The sequence below is a fragment of the Anolis carolinensis genome, chromosome 4 (genome assembly GCF_035594765.1).
Source record: "Anolis carolinensis isolate JA03-04 chromosome 4, rAnoCar3.1.pri, whole genome shotgun sequence".
NCBI lineage: Eukaryota > Metazoa > Chordata > Lepidosauria > Squamata > Dactyloidae > Anolis > Anolis carolinensis.
In genome coordinates, this window is record NC_085844.1 from 44,584,453 (window position 1) to 44,601,296 (window position 16,844).

The following is a 16,844-nucleotide window of genomic DNA, read 5'->3' on the forward strand; positions in this document are numbered from 1 at the left end:
TCTAAAGGGGGCGGGGCCTACCATTCTGAACCATTACTAAAGGGGGAAAATGGCTCTTTCTTGTCCTCTAATTTGGGCTTTATTTTTCTAGGTTTTTTTGTTTGAAAGACATAGACTGGGTGACTATGTCTTTTGTGGCCAAATTTGGTGTGATTTGGTTCAGTGGTTTTGCTGTTTACTCCATAGTAAAACAGCACATTACATTTATATATATATAGATTTTGTTTCTATGTATAATGGCCCTCCAGAATTTTTATGCGAGGCAGCCTAAAGATATGTAACATCTGAGAAGAGATATAACAACATGGTAACATCTATGGACAGCAAATGTAAACACACTATGTTCTGTATTGCTAATACTGTTTCTAAAGAGCAACTTTATAAAATGACATTTTGTTAAATGCTCTTACCTCTCCATTATCATCCTTGCTACATGAAATATCCATTATTCTATCAACTTCAACATAATCAGGATTAAATAGTTCATCATCTATCTGTTTATGGATAAAAAAACAGAAATCTTTATTGCTAAATATTTTCAGTATGTTAAAATGAGGGAAAGGGTATAATACATAATGTGTATTTGGCAAACTTCAACATGTTAATTGAAATGTGACAATTCAGCAAGATTGTTCCCCGTGAGGGAATCGGACTTCTCAGACTTTGTTAACTGGGCCTCTTAATTACTGTGTGAAACCTTTTACTGCACGAGAATGTTTAAGAATATTTTAAATGGAGTGTGAAATTACAATTCACTAATGAGCAATCAAAAAGGCTTATACCATGCAATGCATTTAGCATTCTCCTGAAGTCTGCAGCTTGCAATAAAGAAACTGGAGCTATGTATGCTAAGAACTGTAAAAATATAAGTACAGAAATTGCCTAATTGCTGTATAAACCAGATTTACAGATTATTTCAACAACTGAAAATTAAAAGGCCACTGGAAAAATTATACTTGGGAATGTGTTTCCCTCTTAGGTCATAAGGTATTTATCTTGCCAATAACTTTCTTATTTATGATATGTATTGATATATATGTGAAAACTGCATGAAGAAGAAGCCCCAAATTCTTCTCATCTGTAATACTGGAATACAAAACTGGTTTACTTTATAGGGATACTGGTCACTTTAAAAATAATTCAAATTCTTCAGGGTGAACTTGCCATTTTATGAGCCTTCCAGGCAATGCTGATATTCCCCAAATAATAATTACTTCTAAACAAGTGGAAGGGCATACAAAGTGGAATATTTGAAGTTACATGAAGGTTTCTTTTCAGCAGTTTTGGGGAGGGAATCCTTCAAGTTGGATTGAAGTTAGGTCTGGCTTCTCTTCTGTGCTTTACAGATAGAACAGATCACCTGTCAATTAACCCTACTACCTTAAGGAGAGCTAGCCCCATCTACTCAGTGATGGAATAACAAAGTTCAGGACAAATAAACAAACCAAAGTACCAGGGGCATAAAAATACAGAAACACACTGACTAGGATGGAAAAGATTTCTTCCTCACAACTGTTGGAAAGAAACCTTCAAAATAATTACTAATGTTCTGTTTTCTTGCAATGTAGGGTATCATTCCCTTAAGCAGGGACTAAGTAATCACTACACCCTTAGAGGTGACATCAACTCACTGTAAGCACACAATCTGCTTTTTTAAGGGCAAATATGTCAATCCAGTAGTATCTGACAAAAGAAGATGGAGAAAATGGCCACCCTACAAACCTACCACAAAAAGATGTCAACAACAAGCCAGAGAAAAGACAGCACCACAAGTGGGATGTGTTTGAATCCTTTGCAGTAATACCACTATCACATTCAATGAGACAATGCAAATAGCCCTTAGTCAATTCCTGAAAGGACACCAACAAATTATTGCATTGATGAAATTTTTTATACTCTCAATTCCAATCTGTACCATTCCTTCCTCTGTGTTGTCTTAGAAGATCTGGGCAAAATGAAGGCAGAACAATTTCATGAGAATGATGGCATACAGGATTTATTTTGGAAACAAAGGCAGGTTCCAGATGAAGAAGAACTGAAACCTTATTATTAATACGTGACTCCGCCCCTCTGCCCCTCCAAAGGAACAGTGGACACGTTCTTCACTGTACAACTCCAAGAAAAATGCAGGGAACAAAATCAACCTCTGTACATGGCATTCATTGACCTTGCAAAGACATCTGACACAGTGAATGGCAGTGCTCTCTGAACCATCTTCCAAAAAATCAGATGCCCTGACAAATTTGTGAACATCCTGTGGCTCCTCCATGATGACATGATGGCAACAGTCTTGGACAGCAATGGCTCCCAGTGACCCATTTAAGGCGGAATCAGGTGTGAAATAGGAATGCGTCATTGCCCCAACCCTTATTTTCCATCTTCATCGCTATGATACTTCATCTTGTTGATAGGAAGCTTCCCACCAGAGTGGAAATCATCTATCGGACAGGTGGCAAGCTATTTAACCTCAGCAGATTGAAAGCCAAAACCAAGGTCACAACAACATTTGTTATAGAACTCCAATATGCCAATGATAACGTAGTCTGTGCACATTCAGAAGAAGACCTACAAGCCACTCTATACACCTTTGTAGAAGCACACGAGAAGTTCAGTCTCTCATTGAACATCAAGAAAACAAAAGTGCTCTTCCAGCAGTCACTAGCCAATCCCTCTGCAATGCCAGAAATAAAACTCAATGGTGTAACATTAGAAAATGTTAACCATTTCTGCTATCTTGGCAACCACCTCTCCACAAAAGTTAACATTGACACTGAAATACATCACCACGTGAGCTCAACGAGTGCAGCATTTTTCCAAATAAAGAAGTGAGTGTTTGAGGATCGGGACATCCATAGGGATACCAAGATGCTTGTTTACAAAGCTATTGTCCTCCCAACCCTGTTATACACCTGCGAAACGTGAACTTTCTACAGATGTCGCACTCAACTCCTGAAAAATTCAATCAGCATTGCCTTCGAAAAATCCAGCATGTTGGAAGAAGCAAAGGCCACCAGCATTGAAGCAATGCTCCTACGCCATCAACTCCGCTGGACTGGACACATTGTCCGATTGCCTGATCACCGTCTCCCAAAGCACTTACTATACTCCCAACTCAAAAACGGAAAACAAAATGTTGATGGACAGGAAAACAGATTTAAAGATGGGCTTAAAGCTAACCTTAAAAACTGTGGCATAGACACTGAGAACTGGGAAACCCTGGCCCTTGAGCGCTCTAACTGGAGGTTAGCTGTGCGCCTGTGACCAGCAGTGCTGTGGAATTTGAAGAGGCACGAATTGAGGGCAAAAGGGAGAACTGTGCAAAGAGGAAGGCGCGTCAAGTCAACTCTGACCTGGAAACCGATGCCCTCACTGTGGAAGAACATGTGGGTCAAGAATAGGGTTCCACAGACACTTACATATCTACCGCCAAGACACTACACTTGGAAGGCCATCATACTCATACAACGAGGGATCGCCTAAGCACCCTCCTGGACTGACAGAACAGTCAATTCAGAGCCATGTGAACTGGAGTAACGGCAAGTAAGCAAAGGCAGAGTGAAACTGGGTAGGTGGGCTGGTTTCCTTCTTAAGATAGTAAGGTTGATAGGTGACATACCCTTCCTCAGAAGAACAACAAAGGAAACAGATCCGGCTTGAACCCAACTTGAACTACTGCCTCCCCATGCTGCTGAAAAATGAATCTGAAATTTCAGAACGGTCTGTCACCAACTATTAGCTTTCTTTACTTATCAGAACAATGGACAACTTTTGATGTTCCTACCCCAAATAATTCGCTCACTCACCCACCCATCTCCCTATCAGTTATGGCGCTTCACTCATTCACCATCTCCCCTCCTTTCAGCTATGACGCATCACTCACTCACAATTCCATACTGAAACACAACCATCAGGAATGTAATATAATAGCAATTCATCCACTATGCTTTAAAAAGGTGCCCATAGGAGATCATTTCCTCTAAACTATGTTGGGCCCAAACCTGTGGGGACTGTACACGTTAACATTTGTACAGGATACTGGGTGACAACAAATGAATAAGGAATGGCACAAACATATGAAGAGAACCTAGTATGGTGCAGTGCTTTGGCCGTTGGACTATGACTGTGGAGATCATGGTCCGATTCCCTGCTCGACCAAGGAAATCCACTGAGACCTTATGCAAGTCACACTCACTCTGCCTCAAAGGAAGGAAAAGGCAAACTGCCTCTAAACAAATTTTGCCAAGGAACTCCTGGAAGAATTACCATAAGTTGGAAACAATAACAACACAATTAGAGCCTGTAAACTGGCATAATGTGAAAATTGGCATAGTGGTTGTTTCAATATCTGGTAGGATGATACATTTGATGCCAATTGAAAGTTTCAAAGAGATTTGAGGAAAAGAGTACATAGAATGCATATCAATAATCATGAGGCTGTGATATGAATGACAGTCACCAAGTTTGCAAGGTTCTGAGGATTTAAAGTATATTGTCAAAAACTATATATATACATACCTCTGAAAGGAACTTATTTTGCAACTGCTTTGCTTTAAATCTTTTAATTTTTTGCTGTATTCTCCTATCTTTGTCCAACACTTCCACAGATGCCCACTGACAGTGAAGGTAAGAGCTAAAAGTCAAAATGAAAAGAAGAAAAAAACCCAATTTGCAATGTCCCAGTAATACATCTAATTCATACTCACAGCTTGACAGTTTGGTAAATTATTTATGCAAAAACAGAAAATAAATTTTATCATTTTTAAGGAAGCATTGTACATTTCTGGAAATTTAATGGTATATACATACATTAAATATAGTTTGAACAAAGATGTGAGATTAAGATTCTTTAATCAGAAACTGAATTAAACAGTCTTCTACAATTAAAAATGTTGATTTAACCCCCCCCCCCCCCCCGATGTAATCAAGTTAACACATACCAGAGCAGGGCTCTTGGTGGTCTCTAATTTTTATTTAAAGTCAACTTGATGGCATTTAACAACTGCCACTAGTTCACACAGTAGGACTTTTGAGTTTATGACAGTTTGATTTTTTCAGGACATGAGTCTGTAGAATCTCTTCCCAGGGCCCTTCCAGACAGGCCCCATATCCAAGGATCCGATCCCAGGTTTTCTGTTTATCCCAGATTATCTGGCAGTGCTGACTCATATAATCCAGTTTAAAGTAGAAAACCTGGGATCAGATCCTTGGATACAGGGCCTGCCTGGAAGGGCCCTCAATTTAAGGGCCTGAAAACACCCCTGAATTGGAGACCTTAAATCAATAAGGCTGCAAACAAAAGACAGAATAGATGAGACTAAATGTGATTCTAAACCAATTTAAGACAACTCAGAAATAAGCAGGACAAGTATTTGCTATGTTTATTCAGAAGGAAGCAGAATTAAATCACTTAGCAGATTCTTCTACAGCCTTGCTATTCCCCCACTACTTAAATCTAAATAGCAGCAGATCAGAGATAAGAGCTTTTGCTGAAAAAGGAAGTCTTTCTCGGTATTCAGCAAGGTAAAACAGAGTACTGATCAATGATAAGAAGGGGTAAATTAAGACTTTTTAACTGCTAGGAAAGGGAGGGTCTGGCAGAAAAGGGTAGTGTGGGTTGGATTCCTTTATCAATGCCTGGCGCAGTTGAAAATATTGTGAAATGCAGACAGCCATTAATATTATTAGTTATAATTCTTGTGACTGGAATGTCAAACATCGCAATCCATAAAAACACTGCGACTATTCCCACTGTAACAAGTGAGATTTAAGTATTTTGAAAAAAATGAGAAAAATATGGCAGTAATAAGCAATTCCATCATTACATTTTGTATGTAAGTAACTGTTAAACTGGATAATGATGAGATAATTTAAAATACACCTCAGACACTTAGGAATTTTAAAATTATTTACTTACAAGTTTTTGTATTTTACATAGAATTCTTCTGTTTCTACTTCCTCTCCATTCTCTATCTATAAAGAGAAACCAACAAAATACTATTTTAAATATCACCTTCATCTTATGAATTATATATATTTCACAGATTATTATTCAAAACCAGCAAGGATTGTAATTTAACAAGAGGGTTTTTTCCTGTGTGGTATTTTTAAAGGAAGAATGGTACAAGCAAAGACATCATCACATCTGCTTACACATGAACATTCTGCACTACTGATTACAACTTCCCAGACATGAATCATTTTAACTCCTCCCTAACCACATGCAGCTTCATTCACAACAACCTGACCCCAATTCTGGCTTTCTGCCAAACCCACAGTGTTAAGGAGAAGCCAAGTGTACCATTTTCTCAGGCAGCAGCCAATTAGCAACTGCACTCCTGAATGCCATATGTATTATTTTTGGCTAGCTCATGGCAACTTTATATTGTGGTTTTTGTAACATGTTCATGTAGTGTTTTAATGCGGTTTATGCTTCCATATAATTAGTACGGCTACATAAATATTTTTTATTTCTAATAACAATATTAATATGTAATTGTTGGCAATATTAATTTTATTCCATGGTGTAACTCAATTAATCCCTGTAAGATACTTTAAGTGTAGAACAGGTAAATTAAATTAATGCAAAAAAAAAAAATTCCACATTTAAGTAAGATTAAATCTGTGACAAAGAACCTCAAATCAATGCTAAGTATCAGTAATATCAACACAAGCAAAATTTATGTCATGTAAAACAATCTCAGTCTTACTTTTGAATAGTAATGAATCCTTATGATTTTGAAACATCTTTAAGTCACAATTATTTGCTTGAAGAGTTAAGGACTTTGAAGTCAATTTGAATACAATACAAGAATTAAAGATACTATTAAATCACTTTTATTAAAGTAAATTGTACTTAAAAGTATTTCATTTTGGTGAGATGGTTCCCTTTGTGTTATGCTAATTCTTAAAATTATACAAGACACAGAAGATTATAAAATAGAAAGACCTTGACCATCTAAAGATCTATTAGGAACCCAGAACTTCTTGAGTACAAACCTATCGGTTCAGCTGCTTCTTCCTAACTAGTTTCCAGATTTAGAATAAAATGTAGATAGGAAAAAAGAGTGCTAAATAAAATGTTATTTACAGAGGAAGAAAAATGGATCCAAATGATACTGAGCTTACAATTTTACTTAGTATGTGCTACTATGCAGCACACAACATTGCTACTATTAAACTAAACTTCTGTCAATATTAGAAAAAACAAAGATTTAAAATGACAATAGTGGGAAAAATTGTTCCCTTCAGTATTTACAATCAAAAACATGGAAGAACAGTATCAAGCACACTGAAGTAAAAAAAAAAAGGCCAAAACACAACATGGAGAAGTCTCCTTCATTTTTGTGAAAATTGAGAACTGCTCAAATTTCTATGTTGAAATAAACTGTGAAGAAACAAGAGGCTCTAGTTCTAATTAACAATACAGTTTTGTCTTAATTAATGAGTTTCTGAATACATATTACTGGACATGTCAAATTATCCACAACAGGTTTGGACTTGGATATTGGACAGTATCCAATATCATAATTTGGCTAGTCTATATAATATTACATTTGGGGACACCTAGTTCTCAAATGTGTGCAAATATTTTCAGTTCAGAAATACCAAGAGAAACCAGTTGCACAGATAACAGTGTACCTACTAAACAAGTGCATTATTGCTTGTATAACTGGAAAAACCAATGCAACTATGAGAGGTGCTTACTTCCTCTGCTAAAATCTTGAATTTTTTGTAGTTTCTTTCATAATTTCTTGTACATGGTAAATAGGTTATTTAAAGAACTGATTTTAAAATCAGTTTAAATTAAACAATGGTGTAGGCAAATTAAAGTCATACTTTGAATCATAAATAATGTTTAAAAACAACACCAGTACATTATAATATCAGTTTGTTTTGTAAGAAAACATTTTCATGAAAAAAAAGCTTATTTACTTGTTTTTTGACAATACGGCTACTCATGATTTTCTCTACGACAGGCCCTTCAGCATCAGTAGATTCCTGAAATAAAAGATTTAGCAATATTTGAAAATGTGAACAAATGTGCAGAAAGAAACAACCTGGTTGGACAACTATTGAAACAAATAAATTCCAGGCTGAAACTATAAACTTAAGAAGCTCATATCCCTTTCCTTTAGTTTGATGATCATTATGAGCTTGAGTTTCTCTATGGCTTTGATTAAAAAAAACTTCTCTCAACTTTCCCATCTTCTACATGTTGAATGTCCCTGGAAGACTGTATGTATAGCAACCTCAGAAATGTAGCTCTGAAACTGCCTCTTTAATTCCTGTGGAACCTAGGGGGTGGGGAAGGTCTGAGGCTGGCCTGGGGGATTTGCCCTCACATAGATCCTGTCATTTGGGGATGGGTTCCTTTCTTCCTTTCCACTGAGTCAGGCCAGGAGAAACCCAATGTCTGGGTTCCCTTGGAATTCAGGGGATTTGCCCGGGGAAAGGCGGAAGAGAAATTCATGAAGTGACACCTGGACACAGTTGACCTCACACTAGATTGCCCTCCTCTCTTGAACCTTTCCAGATTCAAGTCAGTTAAAATAGGTTCAAGGTTAAAAAAAAATGATTCTTTTCAACCCAATTTATGTTATTCCATTATTGGTCTGCAAAAAGAGACCTTTTGCAATTAGAGGTGCTGTAATTACAAGCTAAATTTTGAGTTTTGACTGAACCCTCTACAGTAGTACAGTAGAATCTCACTTATCCAACACTCGCTTATCCAACGTTCTGGATTATCCAACGCATTTTTGTAGTCAATGTTTTCAATATATCATGATATTTTGGTGCTAAATTCGTAAATACAGTAATTACTACATAGCATTACTGCCTATTGAACTACTTTTTCGGCCAGATTTGTTGTATAACATGATGTTTTCGTGCTTAATTTGTAAAATCATCACCTAATTTGATGTTTAATAGGCTTCTCCTTAATCTCTCCTTATTATCCAACATATTCACTTATCCAACGTTCTGCCGGCCCGTTTATGTTGGATAAGTGAGACTCTACTGTACTTGAAATTTCAGGAGCTAATTCAAACTGAGTTGAAGAGGCCTTGCTTGTCTCTAACATGTAATAAAAGGCTGTGCTATCAGAAAATGCCAAAGTGTTGACTAACAAAAACTAAGGAGCATTATAAAATTACAGACAGAGAAAATGCATTCTGTCTATTGCTTCCATAGAATCAGTCTGTTAGTCCCTGTTACAAACAGTATATTGGACTAGATGATTCATGGTCTGATTCAGAAAGTATTTCTAGATATTTTTGTAAAATTACATTTTGCAATAGTTATGTCTTCAGGTTTTTCAATGAACAGTGAAATTCTTTAACATCTATAGCTAACCAAGACCCTTAAAATGCCAAAGCAATACTGACATCCCCATCCATCTACTTTTTTTTGAAGGTATTAAATTCAGGGCATATTAAAGAAAGCTTAGAATTTGAATAGTCAAATGAATAAGTAAGTATGCATAGCTTCACCAATGGTTTTCCCAAGTTAGTTAAGTGAGGTAGGGATATTAAAAGACCCTTTAAAAAAGGTTGTTACAGGAATCATTTCACATTATCACCCTTCATTTTATTCAACCTATTTTATCCATCATTTACATTGCACAGAAAATAAAGCATACCCTGCTGGTTACTACAAGACAGTAATTTCATAAAGGGGTTCTTATAGTGCCTGACAGCAGGAGACAAGCTTGAGTGGTTTATTAAGTCACAGAAGCCAGACCACTGAATTCACAGAGGTAAATTCAGTCTCCTTGGAGCCTAGTTTTAGGCTTTTCAGCAGAGACCATTAATTTCACTAAATTGTGTTGAATTACATATTGTAGGCTTGTAAAGAAAACCTGAATGAACACAGCCTTTAAGAACCCAAACAACTAATTTCCTTTGGCATGTTGAGCCAAGCTGAGATGGAAGTCCCTCGTAAGGAAAGCCAACACTATAATGTTTTACAGCTCGAGTCATAACAGAATTTTCAGTCTACTCCTTTGCTTGAAGATCGTAAATAGGAACAAACCTGTTGCTCTGACTGAGATGTGTTTGAAGGTGAGTTTCTTCCAGCACCATCTGCATCATCAGCTTCTTCATCAGAAATCTTGAACTCTAGGTCTTCTGTGTAACGCTTTCTTTTTACCTGTCTGCTAGAGCGCCTCTTCTGTAAATAAAACCACCAGCATTACACATAGGTTTTTATTCTCTTTGTACAGACTGCAAAAAGAGACCATGCCGCATAAAAAGAATAAAGAATGCAAGGATCTCATCATGAAAGAGGTCACCATACCTGAAAGAAAACAACTAAAACTTCTCAGTAAACATGATAGCTGCCATAGATAAAAGGCAAATAGAACACAAAGAAAGTTAAGTATTGTTTCCAGAAGCAACTCACTTCAGAGTCACAGAATATTCCTTCTAGGAGCCAGAGTAATATTCCTAGAAGCAACTCACTTCAGACTATGTAAAAATCAGCAGAGAAGAGAAAGAATGGGGAACTGCTATGTTCCAGACAAGAATCATCTCATTGCATTATCGGCCAGTCTGAAGCACATTTTCCCACCTGTCAGCTGAGTGAAGATGAGTAGTAGAACTGCAAAAGAAAAGTCAGCTAGTATATATACAGCCATGGCTACAGCTAAATGAAGGAACCATCTGAGCACAGGGAATTACGTGACTGCATTCTACTAAAGTGTCTTTATTGGTCAAGGCAATGTTTATGGAACCATGTTTTCCCAATGCACACAGGGGGTGAGTCTGGAATGAGACGGATTGGATGCTCTTGTGGTACAGGGACAACTTGGTTCTCAAAATCAATAAGACCAAGAAGCTCATTGTGGACTACAGAAAGAACAGAACAGAAATCCAGCCCTTGATCATAAATGGAGCCCAAGTGGAGCGAGTGGTCAGTTTTAAGTTCCTAGGTGACACTGTTAAGGAAGATCTGACCTGGGGAACTCATATGGCAGAGTTGGTTAAGAAGGCCCAGCAGAGATTGTACTATCTGAGACTTATAAGGAACCAACAACTGAATGAAAAACTGCTGTTAACTTTCTATCACTGTGCTATAGTGTCCTAACCTATTGCATCTGTGCATGGTTTGGTAACTGCACAGCGGTAGAAAGGAAGGTGCTCCAAAGGATTACCACTACTGCACAGAGAATCATTGGTTGCCCTCTCCCCCTTTGGAAGAACTTTATTAAGTCCCGCAGCCTTAAGAAAGTTCAGAGCATTCTTAATGATCCCTCCCACACCAGCATGTTCTTTTTTTAAAATTATTATCATCTGGAAGACAGTATAGGGTGACAAAGACAAGGACAAACAGACTGAGAGATAGCTTTTATCTTAGAGCTGTAACTATACTGTACTCCATGGTTTTGCACTGATGTAGCATTGAGGGCTGTGAGGTGGTGGTTGGAGTGTGGAGGGATGGGTGTGTTGTTTTTGTGAGGTGTGCTGGGAAAAGCATTTAATTTCATTGAACAATGTACAACGACAATAAAGTTATTCTATTCCATTCTCCATATTTAGATTGCTAGTATGAGACTGGACCATGGGAAGTACCTTCTAAATTATCCGAACAATATGAATTCAGTTTATGTCTCAAGATTGTGTCCATAGTTCTGATGGGTCCCTCACTGTGAAGTGATAATGTTATTCATTCCACTGTATAGTGTCCTACCGGTAAACAAGACCTATTTTGTAAATGACTAGCATCACAGATTAACAAAAGATCATTAAGACATCAAATTCAGAAGCCCACTTCCCCCTGAAACTGGATGATAAGAAGTAAAAGAGTATCTTTCCGTTATAAGTTTACCAGTTCACTAGCACTTATTGTCTCAGTGCAGAAAAGAGAAAAGGGGAACATATATACAATCCCAGAATCTTCTTAAAATGTATGCAGAATGACTGGATTAGCATTATATATTATAATAAGACAATGATATATATATATATATATATATATATATATATATATATATATATATAGAGAGAGAGAGAGAGAGAGAGAGAGAGAGAGAGAGAGAGAGAGAGAGAGAGAGAGAGAGAAATTGGGGAGAAAGGGTGGGTTAGAAATAAAGTTATTATTATTATTAAAAACTTTCAACAACTGTCTCAAAGGCACATTCAGTTACAGAATACTGGGTATGAGTATGATCTTAAGAATCAAAACTTTATTTAAAAGATGACACAGTGGAAGAAATAGACAAGCACAGCTGAAGCAAATGGAAAGCTTCTGTACTCATTTCAGATTGGCCATAGTTTAATATGTTATCCAAACCCAAAGAAGAAGTGAACAGCTTCATACAACCTAATTTAAAACTAGCCTGTTTCAACAAAACATTGTTAATATTAACCCTGATCATATGAGTTCAGACAACACACATTGTGAATAATATCAAAGGGAAGTGAAAGCTTATGGACTATTCCACTGGAGGAGAAGATGACACACGAGCTGGAGGATTGCCACTGCTCATTTTCTGTAACATCAAACCACAAATGAGAATTACGTCTGGATGAAGCAGCTGTATTCAACAAGAAGCCTAAACAAATTATCAACATCAGTACCTGAACTCCTGAATCGTCTTCTTCTTCAGGATGTGGAGATCTTTGTGGTGTTTTTTCTACGTCTGAATGATCCGAACCTTCTTTTCCCTTGTTGACCTTTTTCTTCACAGCATTGGATTCTGAGTCTGGTTTCTTGTTACTGAAAGATAAGCAAAATATGCTAGCCCAATACATTTAAAGGGAGAGATATATAGCAATATTCAAAATTTCTTATTAATTGCAAAAAACAAAAACAAAAAAAAAAACAGTGCACACTACAGTTCTGTATTTGCACTCCTTTTCTTCTTAGAATCCTGTCTTTGGACATGTTGAGCATTAAAATGGGAAAGGAGAGAGTTGTAAGTTTCACAAACAAGAAAACCTGGTTAAGGCAGAACTGGTCTTCATTTATTTATTTTTTATTTATTGTATTTATATCCCACCCTTCTCACCCTGCAGGGGACTCAGAGCGGCTCACAACATAATGCACAATTTGATGCCACATATACATAAAATAAAATAAACCTATCATATAAATTAAAACCAAATAATTAAAAATATATTAATCTTAAAACTGTGTTGTCGAAGGCTTCCATTGCCAGGATCACAGGGTTGTTGTATGTTTTCTGGGCTGTATGACCATGTTCTAGAAGTATTCTCTCCTGACATTTTGCCCACATCTATGGCAGGCATCCATCCAATTCACCATGGAAAAAGAAAAGGAAGGAAAACTGTCATTTCTAGATGTTCTGGTTATCCGCAAACCCAATCAACAATTGGGCCACAGAGTTTACAGAAAACCTACACACAGATACCTTCATAAAAATCCATCCATCACCCAAGTCAAAAAAGAAGCACAATCAAAGCCCTGACAGACTGTGCACAAAGAATCTGTGAACCTCACCTCCTCCAAGGTGAACTAAACCACCTAAACTGGGCTCTACAGGCCAATGGATACTCCACCATGGACATCAGAAGAGCTGTAAGGCCAAGAGCAAGCCAGGAGAGTAAAGACAAAGATCCACCCAGAGGAAAGGTGTTCTTACCATACATCAAAGGAACCACTGACCGCATAGGCAAACTGATGAAGAAGCACAACCTACAAACTATCTACAGGCCCACAAAGAAAATCCAACAAATGCTACGGTCAGCGAAGGACAAGAGGGATCCTCTCACCTCTGCAGGAGTCTACCATATACCATGCAGCTGTGGACAAGTCTACATAGGGATCACCAAACGCAGCGCCCAAACACGAGTCAAAGAACATGAAAGGCACTGCAGACTAACACAACCTGAGAAATCAGCCATAGCAGAGCACTTGATGAACCAAACTGGACACATTATATTATTTGAGAACACAGAAATGCTTGACCATTCCAACAACTATCATGTCAGACTACACAGAGAAGCCACTGAAATTCACAAGCATGTGGACAATTTCAACAGAAAGGAGGAAACCATGAAAATGAACAAAATCTGGCTACCAGTATTAAAAAACTCAAAAATCAGAACAGTAAATAAGAAGCAACACTCTGAAAACAGAGGAGTTCCAGACATGGGAACCAGGGGCAGCTAACACCCCCAGGCAGGAAGAAGCCAGAAGATGAAGCTATTCAATGCTAATTAAGGTAATTAACTACAACATTCACACTGGCCTCCAACTGACAAAGAGTTCTTCTCTCACTCTGGACTTTCCACAGATATATATAAACCTTCCTTGCTTAGTTTCTCCATACCTCACAACCTCTGAGGATGCCTGCCATAGATGTGGGCGAAATGTCAGGAGAGAATACTTCTAGAACATGGCCATACAGCCCGGAAAACATACAACAATCTTAAAACTAATTAAAACCATGCAATCAAAAGACGTATTTCATGAGCCATTCCGATTGTCAATTGCACTATTCCATAATTACCTATTGCACTGAGGGTTATTGTCCAAAGGCTTGGTCCCACAACCATGTCTTCACTTCCTTCCTGAGGGATAGGAGGGTGGGGAGTTGATCTAGTTTCACTGGGGAGGGAGTTCCATAGCCAAGGGGCCGCCAATGAGAAGGCCCTGTCTCTCGTCCCTGCCTGCAAAGGGGGTGAGATCAAGAGCAGGGTCTCCCAGGACGATCTTAACTACTCTCACATTATGCCGCAAGCATGTAGTATTTTTTGCCTGGATGTTTTAGGTATGGTACTTCCCTTCTGCATACTAGGCTTTAAATCCATAATGTTCATTTTATGGATTCTGAATAATCATAGGTATGGTGTGCAAAGAAAACATGACAGAAAATGTTGAGTCTGTTAGGAGCATTTGCTATGCAAGCAGGTTTTGCTTTCAAAATAAGCCTGAATACGTAGACAAAATTCCTCTAATAAGTTTTGCAAAAGCATTGTAAATGCACAATGAGCACAGGAATACAGCTGTATCAGAAAAGCCAAAAGAACAGATGTCAAATGTTCACTTTTGTCACCCTTTTTGGTACAGCTATGTTTTTAAATTTCTAGAAACTGCGACCATGCTTATTTAGATTGCTTTTGCAAAACGGATGAGCAGAATTTCATCCAAGTATTAAAAATCAATAAGGAAAGAAATGCAAGATAGGAGATACTAGCTCATTTATGAAGTAAAAACATTTATTTTTATATTTAACTCATACAAAAGGGCAGTAACACAAGTTACTCCGATAACCATTCCTGTTCCATTATTTTTATATAGAGTGCAAAAAATAAAATATTTACACTTTCAAAAATTCAAGTTATCACATACATCACATGCACAAACTGCAAACAGCTTTAAGAAGACAACAATACCAAAAATGTTTGATATCTTTCTAAAAGCTGTAAAACAAAACATTTCAAAAAGCAAATCTGCACAACAGTTCCCTTTCCAAACATCCTAGTGTGTATACTACACATGGACAGAAGTCTCCCCTACTATGAGGCTCCATTTCCAGCATTTATTTCCGCTCTAACTGCCACAAATTATACAATACTACAGCTGAACACTGGGCCCCTTTCCTTTCATCTGCACGCCAAGAGCAATCAGATTACCCTGGTAACCAGTGGTCACATGACCAGCACCTGCTCTTTTGGCTGGATGCCACTGACTCAAGCCATCTGCTTCCCTCAATCAGCTTTCAAACATTCTCAACACCTGCGCTGCAGCGTTTTGTGGTTTCTTTTATCAAATCAGTGCAAAACTGCGTCCCAAACTTTACATATTTCTCAAATTTGTTTAAATCAAAGGTAAGCCTGTTGGTAGTTGAACGGTTGCCAGGTAAAGCAAGTTGACAGGCTAGTGCTTTTTTACTGGTGACCTCTATAAATCAAAGCTAAGCACAGAATTTTATTTAATAGCAGTTTGTGTACCCCCGGTGCACTACTGCCTATGAGTAACTGATTTAACATATTGAAGAATAGCACAGGCTAGGGTGGATAAAATGTCAGTTTACTGAAAGGCTACAAAGTGCTGCTGATTCCCTGACCCTTCTATACACAGAACTCTACAAATGTGTAACCCTATGTAGCACTCATTCCTTTCACACTAAAATCCACTTCTGATTTACCCCCAAATTTTCTTCACTTCAATGGTCTACATGGAACAAAGGTGAAGGGAATACTACTGTTGAAACCACTGAGTGACCAAAACACTGTGAATCTACTTCAAGTTATCCTGAAGCAACATTTGAAAACTTCTAGATTCTAAAATTCAATGTGATACAATACTTTGTTTACTTAATGCTTTGGACAATCTGTACATGGAACTTTCTATAGCTGATTTCTATTCTTCTTCAACAGAAACAAAGCTACACATAATTCTTAAAGGGAAGAGAGCATTTTTCAAGAATGCAAATAGTTTCAGTATCTAATTTCAGAAGAATAACAAAAGGTCAGTACACTTTTGTGCCCAGTAGATAATATAACTTACAAAAAGGAACTATTCAATACAAAAAGGAACTACTGTATTCAATACAATACAATACTAGGCTGGCAGTGTAATAAAAAAATTGAAGATACCCAAAATTCAATGTTGCCTTAGTTCAACTGCAATAAACTAACATCACTGATTTTTCACTTTGTGCTTGTGTATGTGCCTTCAAGTCACCTGTCAACTTATGAAGATTCCATGAATTTTTCATAGGGTTTGCTTAAGATTGTTTGTGCCAGTTCCTTCCTCTGAAATATACATTACAGATCCATAAACTGAACTTTATTTCCTGGCTTGTAACGTCAACTACCTGTGATAAACAACAATTAGCCACAGTTTCAAGGGTGTCCTAACCTAAAAGATGTTCATGG

General features: G+C 37.5%; 1 protein-coding gene across 8 annotated transcripts in view; it reads right to left on the reverse strand.

Annotated features, from left to right (window-relative positions):
* The window catches only part of chd7 (chromodomain helicase DNA binding protein 7), a 148,348-nt gene that overhangs the window by 51,208 nt on the left and 80,296 nt on the right, over positions 1 to 16,844 (reverse strand). For all 8 annotated transcript variants that reach the window (XM_062980342.1, XM_062980341.1, XM_062980343.1 and 5 more), the window contains exons 5-10: positions 12,576 to 12,714; positions 10,030 to 10,167; positions 7,933 to 7,998; positions 5,915 to 5,970; positions 4,516 to 4,630; positions 411 to 494 (exon numbers count right to left, since the gene is read on the reverse strand). In XM_062980342.1, the coding sequence (XP_062836412.1) occupies positions 411 to 494; positions 4,516 to 4,630; positions 5,915 to 5,970; positions 7,933 to 7,998; positions 10,030 to 10,167; positions 12,576 to 12,714 (598 nt within the window). The remainder of the gene's footprint in view (positions 1 to 410; positions 495 to 4,515; positions 4,631 to 5,914; positions 5,971 to 7,932; positions 7,999 to 10,029; positions 10,168 to 12,575; positions 12,715 to 16,844) is intronic.